This window comes from Corvus cornix, chromosome 18, assembly GCF_000738735.6.
Source record: "Corvus cornix cornix isolate S_Up_H32 chromosome 18, ASM73873v5, whole genome shotgun sequence".
Lineage (NCBI taxonomy): Eukaryota > Metazoa > Chordata > Aves > Passeriformes > Corvidae > Corvus > Corvus cornix.
The window spans coordinates 12504622-12519685 of record NC_046347.1 but is presented as its reverse complement, the minus strand read 5'-3'; the positions used below and the strand labels follow the sequence as shown (position 1 = coordinate 12519685).

The 15064-nt window shown below is 40.8% G+C and overlaps 1 protein-coding gene across 9 annotated transcripts in view; it reads left to right on the top strand.

The window, feature by feature from the left end:
• CCDC57 (coiled-coil domain containing 57) overlaps nucleotides 1–15064 on the top strand; it is a 38461-nt gene that overhangs the window by 3267 nt on the left and 20130 nt on the right. For 6 of the 9 annotated variants that reach the window (XM_039562513.1, XM_039562518.1, XM_039562516.1 and 3 more), the window contains exons 2-4: nucleotides 5140–5244; nucleotides 9400–9562; nucleotides 14809–14995. In XM_039562513.1, coding sequence (XP_039418447.1) covers nucleotides 5140–5244; nucleotides 9400–9562; nucleotides 14809–14995 — 455 coding nt within the window. Of the gene's footprint in view, nucleotides 1–2402; nucleotides 3876–5139; nucleotides 5245–9399; nucleotides 9563–10468; nucleotides 12058–14808; nucleotides 14996–15064 lie in introns of those variants that run through there. The other 3 variants (XM_039562521.1, XM_039562522.1, XM_039562515.1) reach the window with 3 other exon arrangements.

Here is a 15064-nt window from a genome sequence, read left to right as displayed (position 1 = left end):
AAGATGTAAGGAATGTCAGCAGTGAGAATGGTGTATGGATTTAGACATTTGCCTATTATGTGTTGATTCTGATGAGTGCTCTGAAGGGCCCACTGCAGAATATAAATTATGCTGGGACTTGCGCTATAATTTTTGTGTATTCAGATGTAGAAAATCTTTTGAAGCCGGTTTTCACCATTGTATTTTAAACCAGAGGTGATTCATATAAATAAATGAACTAAATCCCTTTAATAATTGCAGTATTCTGAAATTATAATTAGCTAAATGGAACTTGCTTTATTTCAAAAGTCAGATTGTTCGTTCTGATTCTAATTTTCATTATTAGTTACTGCTGAAAATAAACCCCTTCTTTCTTTAACCACTGTGGGGCGAGGACACACGATTCTCTTCTGATGACACGAGGAAAGATCTATAAGAACTACTGATAATACTCTATTTTCTCTAAATTAGTGTACTTCAGATATCATTTGGGTGCAACATTCAAGTTTCTGGAAGGCAAAAGCTGTTTATATGATCTAGAAAAACAGAAAAGTGACAACATTACAGGAAGTTTGCCTCATGACTTCCAGACAAGCAAGTCATCTAGAGTGACTAAGGGAAAATCATGCTTTAGGCCTGCTTCATGTGTTACATCTTCCTCTGTCTCACCCAGACAGTGTAATGCGGTTTAGTTGATGGATACAGTGTTGTTGTGGTTTTAGGAGTTCTCCTGGGGTTCTTTCTGTTAAAGGAGTTTTCCCCATAGGTGTTGCTAGGGGGACAAATTGCTGGATAGTTAAGAAAAACAGAAGGCCTGGGTACAGGGCTGGGGTGCATCTGATTACTCTTTTCACTTGGGTTGGTGGGCAGTCAGTTCCCGGCGTTTGGACACAGAGAGAGGCTGCTTCTTCGGCTGCTTTTATTCCTTCTGCCAGAGAAACCCCGGGATCCCAAGCCCGCCTTCCCTGCCCCGCTGGGAGCCGGGCTGTGGCCACCCTGTCACCCCCGGTGCTTCGAGCCTTCGCTGCGCTGTAGCCGTGCTCGCCCAGCCTGCCCAGACCTCCGGGGGGGTTCCCACCGCAGCTCCGCAGTTTGGATACATGTCGTCTGCCACCCGGGATTTGTGCTCGTCCCTGGCGTTCCAGCCTGCTGTTCCCGAGGGTCCAGCCGGACACCGGGATCGGCTGCCCAGGGGTTTGTGAAGCCTTTGTTCCATCCTTCCCGGGATCCCAGGCCGCCATTACCGTGTGCTCCCCGGAGCTCGCTCCGGAGCGCCCCCTGCAGCCGCGGGGGAACCATCGCACCTGCCCTGCTCACCGGGAGCCGCCAGCGCCCCCTGCCGGCTGCGAGCGGAACTGCACCCGAGGGGAAAGGGCCCGACAGCCGAAAGGCTGGCACTGGGTTTGTGATTGTTTGCTGTTACTGCCGGAGTTATTGTTGTTTGTTTGACTGGTTATACACATATAGATATATAATAATAAAGAACTGTTATTCCTGTTTCCCATATCTTTGCCTAAAAGCCCCTTGATTTCAAAATTATAATAACTCGGAGGGAAGGGGGGTTGCATCTGCCATTCCAAGGGAGGCTCCTGCCTTCCTTAGCAGACACCTGTCTTTCAAACCAAGACAAGTTTTTAATAATTAAGTGCCTTGGTAGCAGAACTTATTTATCTGTGCTGCATGACCTCGTGTTGCAGTTGGCCTGAGTTTGTTTTACAAGCTTTTTAAAGGTTTTCACATGATGCAGTGGGAGTTCAGAGAGAATGGGAAGTTTGTTCACATCCGTAACAGCTGTACTTGAAAAGGGCCAAGAGTCTCCTTCCTAATCTGTGCTAAGGAGAAGTTGTTTAATATTGAAGAGCTGGATAAACAAAATGTATAGGAAGACAAGTGAATAAGAGAGTGAGATCTGAGAGCATGGGACAAGTAGTAGCTGTGTTTTGGGAGAAGGGTCTCTTACTAAATAAGACCGGGGGTGCAAAGGAGCATGCCCGTGCTCACACGATGCAGAGAAGGGGCTGCTGTGTCAGAGTAGTGAGGATGGAACGGGGAGGAGGCGAGAATACGCTGCCGGGTGCCTGCAAGTGAATGCAATGCGAGGAACCGAGAAGCGCCGGCTAGTTGAGCAGGAGAGGAGACAGACGGGGGCTGGCGCTGCCTCCCTGAGCGAGGGCCGGAGACGAGGCGGCTCGCAGTCGAGAGTGGGCGGAGCGGCAGAGGCCTAACGGTGGCGCCGCGGGCCCCATGGAGACGGGCCCGCCTCTCGACACGGCCCCGCCCGCCGCGGCTCGAGAGAGAGACGGGGCCTACAACCGTGAGCGGAGGGACGTGGAGGTTCATGTCGTCAGGAGGCCAGTCGCGACTGGACTTCTCCACCAGAAGGCAGTGCGGTCGCACAGCATCCCATTGTGCCGCAGGTTGTCCTTCGGAGCTCCCCACGCGTCGCCTTGCGCATCTCGCGCCCTCTTCTCTGTCTGGGGACCCACTGTCTTTCTGCACCCTTCCTGCTAAGTGTCCTCTCTTGTGCTGTCCCTGAGTCCAAAGCATTCTCTTGTGCTGCTCTCTACTGCCTTCGTCTAACGGATTTGAACTCGACAGTCTGCCTGTCATCTGCTCTTCTGCCTCAGAACATCTGACCCTCTGGGCCCTCCATGGAATCCTTCCTTGTGGGATCTGCTTCCGGCCAGCCGTCTGTTCGGTTGGCAGTGTTTTCTTTTGCCGACACTCGATTGCCTTTTTCTCCCTCTGTGCACTTCAGATTTAGTTAATCTTTTTAACTGTGGTAGCCACCTGGTACATTTGGAGCAACTGTAGCTGGAAGTGTGATACAGAAAGAGCAGATCTTTCTTAGTGTTGCATTTTATAGACAGGGAGGCAGTACTGTCCATGAATATCCACGATAGTGACTTTTTAAAAAATCATCTACTTCTCCTTAACCAAATGAAGAAGATAGTACTTACAACTATCTGTGCATGGTAGCATGATTTGAACATTGCCAGCAAGAATCAGAATATGAAGAGAAAACATTATTTTAATTGACTTAGGGATATATGTGAAATCTTGGCCAGCAGAATTAAAAGACCATCAGATGATTGTGTCCTTTAGCAGGGTTTCTTCCTCGGTATACGTGGGAAGCGCAAGCTTGAATTTTTTTATGCTTCTCACTTCCAATGATCAGAGACTCATTTTTTGATCCTAGAGAACTAGAGTTGTCTAGTTTGTTTGTGAAGAAAAACATTATTTAAATTGTGACATCCTTTAGCATAGAGATTTTGCGTAGCATTTGCTGGTTTGAAAATCTCTCTTTCGTTTAAAGAGGTCCAAGAGCTGCTATTTGAAAGGCATGCTTGTCTAATTTGTTCTCTGCATCCCTGCTTATTCAGAAGGGATTATCTGTAATCAGTGACACAGAATAATTCTCTACAGTGAGAGAAGCTGTATTGACTCCAGAGATTTTCCCAAATCTCTGTAGAGAGCTGAGCAGAAATAACAATTTTTTTTAAAGCACCCATACTTCTTAAAAACAATGTTGGTTTTTTTCTTCTACAGAATTTATAATTAGATATGAGGCAAATAGGGAGAATAAACAACAGGAAGAAATGGATGTGAAGCAAGTAAAGGGTTTGCCTGTAAAAGCACAGGCTCTCTGTTGTTTATTTTCTTTTTAAACTAAAAGCAGACAAATCGGACACAGCAGTTAATATTGTTAATAAAAAAGAAGGCTGAACTGTGACTTGACTCATCATACATATCTTGAAGAGAAATATGTGTGCATCTTGCAGGGTGAAGGGAATAAATGCTTGTTTCCTGAGTTCCATCTGCACATAATTCTTGTTTAATGGAAATACTGTCTTTGGAAGTAACAGTCTCTTTGGGATTATTCTCTGCTTAAAATGGTAATTGTTGTAAAGTGCTGTAAACGGTTCTGGATCAAACTACATTTATAATGTAGAGATGGCTGGCTAAATTTTAAATGACTTTTTTTAGTTACTGTGGGTGATCTGGGCAAGACACTGAATTTATCAAGGTTACTAAATGCCTGATGTTAGTGTGGTGTATATGCAAATTCATTTAAAGCCAGTTCAGGAATTTTACATGGAGCATATCCTTTGGGAATGGAAGAAGGAGTCTGAGTCTCTTAAATTTCTTTGCCAGGCTGAGCTGGATACTGATCACAGTACAGCAATCATTCTTCTGATCTGCCTTGCCCTTAAGAGTTTTGGGATGAACAAGAGAGGTGTAAAAATGCATGTCTAGACTACACTGAGACAGCACTTCTGATAGACTTGGTTTGTATGCATAAGTGCTGGCTATAGGATTCAGATTAATTCAGGTGAAGTGTAAATTTAAAAGCAAAATCTAGCAGAATATGAAAGTGAATATGCGTTTAGTTGTTTGTGACTCTCCAGTTCTAGTTCAGAGTTTTGTCTCTGTAAGTATTATATGATCAGTCTTATCTAATCAAATGCAATGGTCATTCAGCTACATAAAAATATGGTAATATAGAGTTGAAAGTAAATAGAAGGTTGCAGAACAGCATGATAGCAATCTAGGTTTGTTTGGCTGTGTGACAGGCTGCAGCAAACCTGTTAAGTCTTGCAGGGATTAATACAGAGCTTAAAAGGTTCAGTGTACCATTAGAGAACTTAACTGGTCTTGGTACCAGTATCAGCTCCTCAGATTTGTTTGAAATCCTGACGTTACTGGTATTCTTCCACTGGATCTCAGAGAAACTTTTTTGTTGATAGCAATTAAAAGTACTGGGAGAGGAGTGGAAAAGATACAGAGCAGCTTCTATTTTTTAAATGTATCTAAAAGATCAGATATCTGCTAGTCAGCCGTTGTTTTGCAATTTTTTCTTATGTAACAGACATTTTTGAGTGGAGGAGGAACTCATACTTCAGTGGAGGTCTTGCACTACTTTTTAGCAGATCCTCTATATTCTGTATGCAACTAACCTTTTGAAGGATTGTTTTGGGAAATAACATATACTGTTATAATTGGTTTCCACTAAATTATGAGAAAAAGATGTTATGTTGACGGTTTCTTTAGGAAATTATAACATCTTCTCTTAATACTTATGTGTTATCATTCAAAAACTTTCATGTGTGGATCCCTCATGCTTTTTAATGTAAATTTATTTTTGATTTTTGTTTATAGCTCTAGGAATAGCCACATAGATCATCTGCATGAGGATTGTGTGAACCTGAAACTTCACATGGAGCAAAAGATTCAAGAACTGGAAGACACTGATGTCAGAAACTGGTATAAGAATGTTGGACAAGTGATGTTGTGTTGCTGCAGTCCCATCTAGCAATCATTTTTTCAATTTTATCTTTTTTAATTAGCATGTTGTGGTTTAACATTGCTGTAGTTGTATAAGTTTGGGGTTTTTTTGTGGTTTTTTTTTTGCTTATTGTTTTGGTCCTCTAAAAATGGATTACATTTGTAATTACAGTTTAGAAAATTATGCCGTGCTTGTGTAGTAGCTGTTGCTATGCTTGTTTGACAGCTGCCCCTTGTAAGGAACTGCTAAGAATATGCTTAGTAATGTGAGATTGTGTAAGATTATTTTTTGTCATAAGCACACTGCTAAATTCGTTAACCTTGAAAGTACAGGAAAGGTCAGCATCTAGAAAGCAGAGGTAGCCTTAGGCAAGATGGATAAATGTACACTGTTTATCATACTCCTAATTACAAGGCGCTTTTTTTCCCCTTCTCCTTCTTATATTCTTATCATTTCACCATAAAAGGATCATCTTACTAACAGTGAAATTTGGTCTTCAACTGTGATACCCTAGGGAGGCATTATACCACCTCTTTCTATATAACAAACTTTAAAGAATAGTGAAACTTTCCTTCTTTGTTTGTGTATAAAAATGTATTTGATATTGGAATTACTTTTACTAATTTACGTATGAATGTGTTTAGTCCTTAGAACACTTAATTTTTGGCCTGTTGACCGAACCAATATGTAATATTAATGGAAGGGATATTGTTAGGCAGTTGCATCTTCTACCCAACACCTGCCAATCCAGGTCTCGCTGCCCTCAATATAGTAGTCCTGCTAAAATAACGAATCTTCATCCAGGACTCTCTTTCCCGTGGGCTTCCCAAAGACAGTTTATGAACCTACCTGAAGAAGCATGAGAACCTGAACGATATTTGGTAACTGGCTTGGTTTGGAAGTTACGGTGTATTGTGTGGTGAACTGTAACGATAAAGCTGATTAGCTGCTGTCCACAAGCATAAGGCTGCTCATCTAATACTCATGATTTCATACTGGAGAAGAAAAAAGTTATCTCCATTGTTTATGCTTACAACTAAAGAAGCACATCTTCCATGCTTGCCACTGGATCTCCTGCAGTTATTCCCCCTAAACTAACATGATTTTGTATCAATGAGGCAAAATCCCTTGTGATCTCATTCTCTTGTTTTCAGTTGTGATTTATCAATTTAATTCATCAAAGTAGTTTCTCTCAAACACTTTAAAAAATACTTTATCATTTAGCCACTGGATGGCAGCTCACTGCAACCATTTTGTTTCCTGGAAAATCCGTGGCTTCTTTATGAAGAGCTTCTCATACACTTACAAAACATAGATGAAGCAACAATTTGACACTTCTTCAGTGGTATCTTTACTGGTGTCTTTAATTTCCATGTTTTGGAATAACTTGCAATGTTACTTTGGAAGAATTTCACAGTAGAATGTCCATTCTGTAGTACTGTTCATACTTGGGATTGAACTGTAAAGTCTTCTAACAACAGATTCTTGTTTTCCCAAGTATGACAAACAATATGACTGTTTTTATTCCTTTCCTTTAAATTCAAATTCAATGGCTATAAGGGGAGCAAGGTGGGGAGGAAGGGAAGAAGTCTTTCCCACAGTATCCTTTCTCCCAGCAGCCCTCTTGTCACTTCATCTTCAGAGTGGAAAACGTGGTAGTATTTTTCTAGCAACTTTTCAGTAAGGCTCTAGTTTCTTAACTCTTTAGTAGTTCTGCAAGTATACACTTTAAAGGCCTCTTGACTGCAGCCAAAACTCTCGCTTCTAATAGTACTGAATTGTTTTGCTTAACTTAAACAAAAAGCTTAGACTAGTGAATAGATGTCTCTATGATGTACCTTTAAAATTTTTTCAAGTGATTTCTTACTGCCTACTTCTTATGCTGTTTCTATGGCCATTCTGCAAAACCAGAGGGAAACAGTTAAATTTTTATCACCACTAGATCCATATCTGTTATATAAGTTGCGTGCAACTTACAGTAGATTGTACCTAATAATCAATATCCCTTTATTCACGTGCTTAGAATCTACATTTAACTTCTGTTAAGATTTTTTATTTTATATTCAAAAAAGTTTTAAAAAATAAATAAATAAAAAATATCCATAACTTTTAGCACTGGGGAGATATAACACCTTTCTGCTCCTCTAGAAATTAAAATAAAGTTCAGTTATTTCTGCAATGCATAGTCTTTGACATATTACAGGTGCTCAGATGGCTGCAAAGGAATTGAACTTTCATGTCTGTAAGATGGTGGGGGGTTTTGTAAAACAAGGGGTTTTTTCTCTCCTCTCTTCCCAGTGGTTATGAAATCTTATCTTTTTTTGCAAAGGATACTGTCTGGCTGATGTGTTTCCTTAAATTCCCCTTTGCTGTACAAGTCATCTTAGGGGACCTACCACAGACCAAATGATAGGTTTCATTCAGCACATTCTGATTCTTATTAGAATGGAGAAAGATTATACAATTGTTAAACTCCTCGTACAGTGTTTGAAAGGTCTGAGACAATCCAGTGTTTCCATCAGTACCATTGTTCTAGTGTTACCCATCTGTTACTCCCTTTGTAGGAAGTGCTTCCTGAATTTGATGCGGAAATTAAAAAGAGAGAATGTGAGTTTCACAAGCAGACAGTTGAAAAGGGTTACTTAGTTCTGTCCCATGAAGTTAAGGTAACTTATTTTAAGCTGTTACCCTTTACTCACAGAATGAATGAGTGTATTATAATCTAAAGTGATTCCTGTGTGAAACACATGAAAAGATGACTGTTGTTTTTGCTGTTTTCTTCCACCTATGTGTTGCACTGTTTCCAGGATAGCAGGAAGCATGGGTATTTGTGGTATGCATTCATAGTGTTCATAGTGACTGGTTTTTCTCCTATGCAACCAAGAACTGTATATGGGTATTTGAAAGACGTCTGTCATCCTTCCAGGGCTAGTAATGAGAAATTCACTCTTCAAAAATCTCTATTCTCTGTATGTGCAGTCTTCACTAATCATCATCCAGCATTACTTGGATTCTTCTCTGATGCCCATGTCCACTTGCTTCAGTGCTGTTGTAATTGATACCTTAATAATTTGACAAACCATATTATATAGGTAGAGGCGAAAAAACCCCTCACATTTAACCAACTCAATACCATTGAGAAACACAGGCAAACTTTCAGGAAGAGGGCTTGTATGCCTAGAAGTTTGCCATCTTTTTCTAGCTGTGTTGGTTTTTGTGTAATAAAATAAATTATTTCTGCCTATAAACTTTACCTTTAGGGTAGCAAAAGGTTACCTGGCCATTAGAGGTATCCATGGATTCCTGCATCTTGAATATTGCACGATTGGAGTTTAGTTTCTGGTTTGGTTTACTTGTCTTGGGCATTCTTTAAAGGACACTGCTGTAGTAATGGATCTAAAACCACTTTGTCCTATTGCAGTCTTGACTATAAAGAATGCATGACCAACTGCTGTTCACTCAGCAAGAGCAAAAGAAACACAACTGCATGTATACTTATTAAATGTAAATTTGCACATGTTGCTTACTCTGTATCATGCAGTTTAAACTCTGATGGCACTTCAGAAGAAACCTTTGATCTTTGCAGTTTTCTGACCTGAGTTCTTGATTAGAGAACTAATACTGTTTCAGTTTCTAATACTTGCGCCCTCTCTCTCTTCTCTTTCTACACTGTGTTTTCAAGGTATGTAAATGCAGCAGCCTTTTAGCCTAGAAATGTTGCCCCGACAATGCAGGAATTTTAATTCCTAGCTCTTCTGTATCTCATTTCTGATATCAGCAAAACGGAAACATGCTTTGGATGGAAGTACTGAGAGCAGTATTGGTATTGAAGGCAGTTTATGCCACTTGAGTTGTGGTGACCTCCAAAGCTGATTCTAAATACACATATAGATAGACCCTCAGAGACTACTGAGCTCTAAGCAGTTAAAATGCTTTTGTTCTGTAAAATGCTGAGAGTAGAATAGAATAAAATAAAATAGATAATTTGTAAAATAGAACAAGGAAAGAAGATGAGGACAATAAACAAAGCTGGATTAAACAAAACAAAACCAGACCCAAACAACAAAAATATCCACAAAACCTCCTTAGTATTTATTCTGCTGAAATCAACAGCTTTTCTCTGTGTATCATAGGTATGAAGAACAACCGTCTCTGGCAGCTGAGCGAGAATGGATTCCTAAACAGAGTAAAATGCAAACAGAACTGAACTGGCAGCAGCTCTGTGAGAAAGCTGAATGTAATTCGTATCAGAAATTAGAGGATCTAACACACAGACTATCTTCATCAAGAGAGGAGGTAAGAATTTCAAATTAACACTGTTTAAGAAATCATCTATTGCATAGAAGCTATGGAGTCTTTCCACCATGGTGTTTCTCAGGGAAGTATGTCTTTAGCCTTCTTTCAAATATCTGTAAAACAGTAATTCTGAATTATGCACAGCAGTTCATCCCATGTATTTGATCAGAGGCCAGATTAATTTCCATGAACACTCTCTAATAGTGGCCTTTTTTCCCTTTCCACATAATCAAGTCATCTTGAGATATGCTTTTCCTTTGCCATTGTAGCAAAAGATCTCTCTTAGAGCAGCCCCAGGACAGAAAGAATTTCAGATCAGAGTACCACTTAAATTCTATCAAGGGAACAATATTAGTCCTGGAGAACTCTTGGGTATTTTTGTATGGAAAAAAACCCCTATTTTGTGTAGTGTACAAACTTCTGCTTCTGAAAAATTAAATACATGTTTATTGTTTTGAGACTATTGCACAATGGTCTAACAATTCTCAATGCCCGGTTGCCCTGTGAACTCACAGGTACAGAGGAAACACTTGTTTCTGAAGTTCAGAATGCTGGCATTTACTCTAGTGTTCTATTTTATCGTTGTCTTTCCAAAGTGATTCATAGGCATCAATAACTGTAGCATGTGAACACATGTGAGAGATAAATCAGCATGTTCCATTTCACATAAAGAAGGTAAGACAAAGAAGCTAAATTATTCATCTGTTAAGGCAGTTTTTGACAGAGCCAAAAGGGATGTGCTTAAGTCCCTGTGCTATGATTTAAAGTATCTTTGATTTCCTTCTTTTTCTTTTTACTTCCCTTTTCGTTTTCCTTTCCCTTCCTTACCTTTCCTTTTCTTTTCTCCATCCCTTTGTCCTTGAGCTACTGACATCCTTTGCCGCCCCTCCTTTCCCTCCATCCTAGATTGAAGCTGATCTACAGAAAACAGACTACAGGTTGCATGAAGTGAAGACTGTTCTTTCTGCTTTGACTGTTGAGAGAGAACAGACAATACAAGCATGGTTTAATCACAGTATTTCACCTGAAGGGGAGAAACAGGTTAGACAACACTTAATAGTAGACACAGATTAATTCATTCTAAGATAACAGCCTTATGGGCCTCGTTCCCACTGGACTTACTGTAAGCAGTTCATCTGTTTCATATGTTTCATTCAAAATACAGACATATCTAGCCTGGAATACACATGGATTAGGTGTCATGGTCTTAATTATGGCTCTCATTCATTACTCACTGGCAAAAGGAGCAAGCTGGATATAGACAGTTGCTCCAAAATGTGACAACGTACTGTACCATCATGGCAATCAAATGGGAAGAATTAATGTCAGGAGCTTCATTCCTGAGGTTCTATGTCAGTTGCAGTTCAAGGTAGATTTTAAAGTTGTAAAGTTAAAATTTCAAGGCAACGTTTCAAAATACTAATATGCCAGCTTTTTAAAATAATGTCTTGTATTTTAGTATCACTAACTAGTTTTCCTTTCATTGCTACCTATTAAAATGCATATATTTTAAAAAGCCATTCAAAATTGCAAACATAATGCTGGTTTGAAGTCATGCTGAAGGATAACAAATTAGGAGTAGAAAACTTTTTGGTGAAAGACTGAAAGAGTATGCTGCAGTGCACTCTACTCGGCAGCTACAGGTGCTCACCAGTGACCAGTTCAGAGCATGTTACCAAAGCTTGCTAAGAAAAAGCAGTGCTAAGCAAGCCTAGTAGTTCCTGAATGCAGAAAGTGTTGTATTCAGAAAGATGCTTCCTGAAGACAATTTTTATTATAGATAAAAGTAGAGTGCTAGCAAAAACTTGCTATGGAGCAAGTAGTTTTTCCCATTTCATTTCAAACTGGACTGATCTGCTAATTGGTCGTTGAGATACCAAGAGAATCAGGGCAGGGATTCTTCTTTATATTCTTTATATTCTTCTTTCTATTCACTGTTCTGTTCAACTGTGGTTGGCAAGACTGTCTTCATTGTCACTCTTTTCTTTCTGTTTTTAAAAAACTCCAGCTTTTTCACTTTCGGCATGTAGGATAAGCAGTACCCATCTCAGCAAAACCTTTTCGCTCTTTTTTCCTTTTTATGGGAAGGGCCAGTGTTTAAAAAACTAAATAACAAAATTTAAAAGTCTATTATTCTAGTCTAGAACCTTTTCCGTAAAAAATGAAGTGTAAACAAACAAACAGAAGAAGAAAAGTGACTAAGACGTTTTTGTCAATGAGTCCTCATACGGAAGGAATAGTATGCTGGCTAGCCTCTGGTCCAGATGACCGACGCAAGAAAGATTAAAATTTAAATATACCCTAGTATAGTATCTTCAGTATACAGGTCCTTTCTTCAAATTGGTCTGAGACCCCAGGAGCGTGCTAGAAATGTTGCAGTAGACATCCTTGGCCTTACAATAAGCAACTGAGATGTGAAACACACCAGCCTGGAAAATCTTGCTTATAACTTATATTTTAGTATTTAGGTCATGTTTGTTGGACTAGAGCATGCTAATAATATCATACAAGTGCACAGAAAAGGAAAGAGAGGTTCAAGTAATTCTGATTTATTAGGGTTTTTAGGGTTTTCTCTCTAGACCCATTTCCACTTACAAAAATCTGGAACAGTTGCATTTCTGGTTTAAACTGTGATGGTTCATGTGTTATGTTGCAGGTTGAGATGTAGTCCTGGGTCCCAAAATTCATGGGTGTTGCATTGCTACCTACTAGTGCCTCTCCCTGACTCTCCTTAACAGCCTCGGAGAGATTGCAAAAGCAGAATAGTGATTATTCTCATCTTCTGTGTAGCCTGTACTGTTAGGGCAGGAGAAAGAAACTGCAGGGCAGCTGTTGTCTTTATGCCATGGAAATTTAATTTGAAGGGCATTGGCATTCCAGATGACGCTCTCAGATCACACTTGCAGAACAAACGTACGACTGGGAAAATAAGGGGGCTGAAGGAAGTGGGGAATGATGGAGAAGATGGAAACGGAGTAGTGTTTGAGGCTGTGCAAGGCATAAATGTTGAGACTGCATTATTTTGCTGAAGTGTCTTAAGCACCTCATGGACTGGCATGCCCTCTGAAAAGGCAGAACTGCTGCTTTGCAACAATTTAAGCTTAGGGTTAAACATCAAGAAACATTTTAGCAACATTTAGATACAAATACTCGAAAGACATTTCACGATCTTTTCCATGTGAAAAACATCATATTTGGACAGCTTGTGAATTAGGATTTGTTTAGTGACTGTAGGAGTGTATATTCTCCTATTGCATGGCTTTCTAATATTCCTGTATCAAATAGTATCTGCATTTCTTAAATGGATGATGACACATGTTTCTGTCAGTGAAAGAAGATTTTTACAGGGGTAGAATCTAAATTCTACATTCTCTGTTTTGATGAAACCACAGTTATAATACATTACCATTGGTCAAACAAAACATTTAAAAATCTTTGCAGACATACTTTGAATGAAGAAACAGCAAAAGTAAATAATATCGGGGCCCTAATATCCCCGTCTTTATATCCCATTGGTCCTACTAGGTATTTTTTCCTGAAGATTGTGCTGGAATTTCAAGTGACCAGGAAACGTGTTTTCAAATCAATGTCCGTGTTTTCTAGATAATGTCCATTGCCCAGGTTATCTGGGTGTAGTCCATACACTCCTTCCCATTTTTTGGTTTAGCGGAGGACATCCAGCTTCTTTGTGTTTGTTGGGGCTTAGGGTTTTTTTGTTTGTTTGTTTGGGGTTTGTTTTGGTTTGGTTTTTTGTTTGTTTTGGTTTTGGGGTTTTTTGTTTGTTTTGTTTGGGGGGGGTGGGGTTTTTTCCCCTTTATTTATTTATTTGTTTGTTTGTTTCCCACACCCCACACACTCCCCCCCCACACAGCCCCCCGGGAATTTTCTTCCCATTTGTTGTCAGGGAGATGGTGAATGGATAGCGATCCAGCGACAAGAGACGTGGCCTTGGCATACGGTCGTAGTGGTTCTGGGGGAGCGGGGTGGGCGGGGGAGCAGAGTTATTTTGGCAGTTTCTTAGCTGGGGGTGGGCAGTCTTTGCCCGGTTGGGAGCAGAGACGGTCGTGTGGCTTTTCTTCGCTTTGGACCTCTCCCGCGCAGCGGTTTTTCAACACTGCCGTGGAGATCTGCCTGCCGCCGGCTTGTGTGTCCGTTGCTTGCAAGAGAGAAAGGGAGTCCCGGCTCCTCCATTGACTGGGATTTCGCCGTCTGCCAGCGCCGAGGGAGACCAGCACAGTCCACGTGGGTGCCTGGGGAAGTCATTCCCTCCGCCCCTCTCCGGAACCACCGCATAGAGGACCGCCTGAAGCCGGAGCAGCACGGCCGTCGGACCTCTTTGTACGGTAGTGCGACATCGTGGTAAAGCCCTGCCTCCCTTCCCAGGGTGTACCGGCTGCCGTTAGCCGTTTCGAAGACCGATCACTGATCGCGTGGGTGCCTAGGGGAGTCAATCCTTCTTCCCTCTCTCTCATTTGAGCTGCCACCATCACCAGGGAGGTCCTGACCTTGCACTTGAAGGCCCGGGGGAGTCACTGCAGCCTCTCCGCCTCGACACGAGCCAACAGCGCCCCCTGTCGGTTATCGTCGTAACTACACCAAAGGGGAAATGGCTTGATGGGCGGGAAAAGGCTGTTACTGGGTTATCTTTTAGTCGTTGCTGTTGTTTTGTCTTGTTATATAGATATATAGTCTACTAAAGAACTGTTATTCCTTTTTCCATATCTGTGCCTGGAAGCCCCATAATTTCGAAGTCGTAATAATTTGGAGGGAGGGGGTGATCTTTCCATTCCAGGGAGATTCCCATCTTCCTTGGCAAATATCTGTCTTTTAAACCAGGACAATGTTATTGTCAACAGATGATCTCCGATGACGCTTTCAAGAATTTGACAGGTCAGAAAGGAGACTGCTATTACTGCTATTGGGCCCGCAGGTTCCTTAAGGAGAGGGGTTACCTACGCATGGAAGAGAGATAAACGACACCTGCAGAACAACAGTTATAAAACACAGCCAGCTCTGGCACCGTGGTCCTCCCCATCTGTGCCTCCTCCTATAATGTTCTCAGTACAGCACTTTTTTCCCTGGAAAATCCTCAATAAACAAATATATTTCTTCTCCGTCTATAGTACTTTTCTCCCACGTATGTTCATGGGTTGAAAGTATGAGGATCTGTATGTGTGGTGGTGTGGAGAGAATATGTGTCGCTTATTAATGAAGGGTTCTTTTTGTCTTCTACTTTTATTTTCCAGATATTTCAGTATGATGATAAAAGTTCTCTGTACAAAGATATTCCTGCCTTGGAAATAAAAAAGCTGCAGGAACAGAATGCCAGTCTTCGGAATGCTATTACACAAATGAGGAAAGAAATGGAGAGTCTTGATGAGCAGATGTTGTCCTCTCTTCCTCTAACAGAAAACAGACAGCTTGCAGAACAAGGTGACAACTCTTGATGAAGAACTTTAAATTCAGTTAAGGAAGTTTAGCAGTCACAGCCACAACCTATAA